The sequence below is a fragment of the Plasmodium inui genome, assembly GCF_000524495.1.
Source record: "Plasmodium inui San Antonio 1 unplaced genomic scaffold supercont1.99, whole genome shotgun sequence".
In the NCBI taxonomy this organism is placed as follows: Eukaryota; Apicomplexa; class Aconoidasida; order Haemosporida; family Plasmodiidae; genus Plasmodium; species Plasmodium inui.
In genome coordinates this window covers 14,697-15,331 of record NW_008481933.1, presented here as the reverse complement: position 1 = coordinate 15,331, position 635 = coordinate 14,697, and the positions used below count along the sequence as shown (strand labels likewise).

Sequence of the window (635 nt, the reverse complement as noted above, 5' to 3'; positions counted from 1 at the left end):
TTAGTGTTATTACAAATCTTCCAATAGCAAAAGATGATGACTCCGAAGAAGGAATTGGAAATGATGTCTTCCAAAAACACTAAGGAAAAAAACAAACCCCAACCCAGCCCCCGAGGCCTAAAGCTAACGCACAAGGAATTGAGCAGTATGATGTGCATTCAAATAACGAAAGAGGGTCTTCGACTCAAGAAGCCAGAGATTCCCCCCCTTTACAATTACCCTGTATTTCCGAAAACAGGAGCAGTCCCTGTCCAGCCAACGGAACCTGTGATATCCCCCCCTAAAGTTATTGAAGATACTTCTGACGAAGAGTGGGGAGCAACAGGAAAGTACTGAATCCCTCCGTTTCTTTTATGGGAAAACTTTTAAAAGAAATGGTTAGTCCCATTAAGGAAGGAACGAGTCTTTCCCCGGAGTAATATTATACAGGCTCAGTTAAAAGGGAGAATATAACAGGATGAGAGAAAGGGGAATATATATTCCACTAGGAATTTTAATCTATGGAGATACAGAAAGAACATTAAGTAACCTAACAAAAACCGGAAAGATAGGATTTAGCCCTTTGCATATTTTCTTCACATCGTACCCCAAATCCACTCTTGGAAGTTAGCTGATCATTCATGTCCTAAGAAGAG

The 635-nt window shown here is 40.6% G+C and overlaps 1 protein-coding gene across 1 annotated transcript; it reads left to right on the top strand.

Annotated features, from left to right (window-relative positions):
• Positions 1-33: 33 nt before the first annotated feature.
• Positions 34-336, top strand: C922_05563 (hypothetical protein; the record flags this gene model as incomplete). The annotated part of the gene is made up of 1 exon (XM_008821134.1): positions 34-336. The coding sequence occupies one exon, from the start codon at positions 34-36 to the stop codon at positions 334-336; it is 303 nt and encodes a 100-aa protein (XP_008819356.1).
• Positions 337-635: the final 299 nt, after the last annotated feature.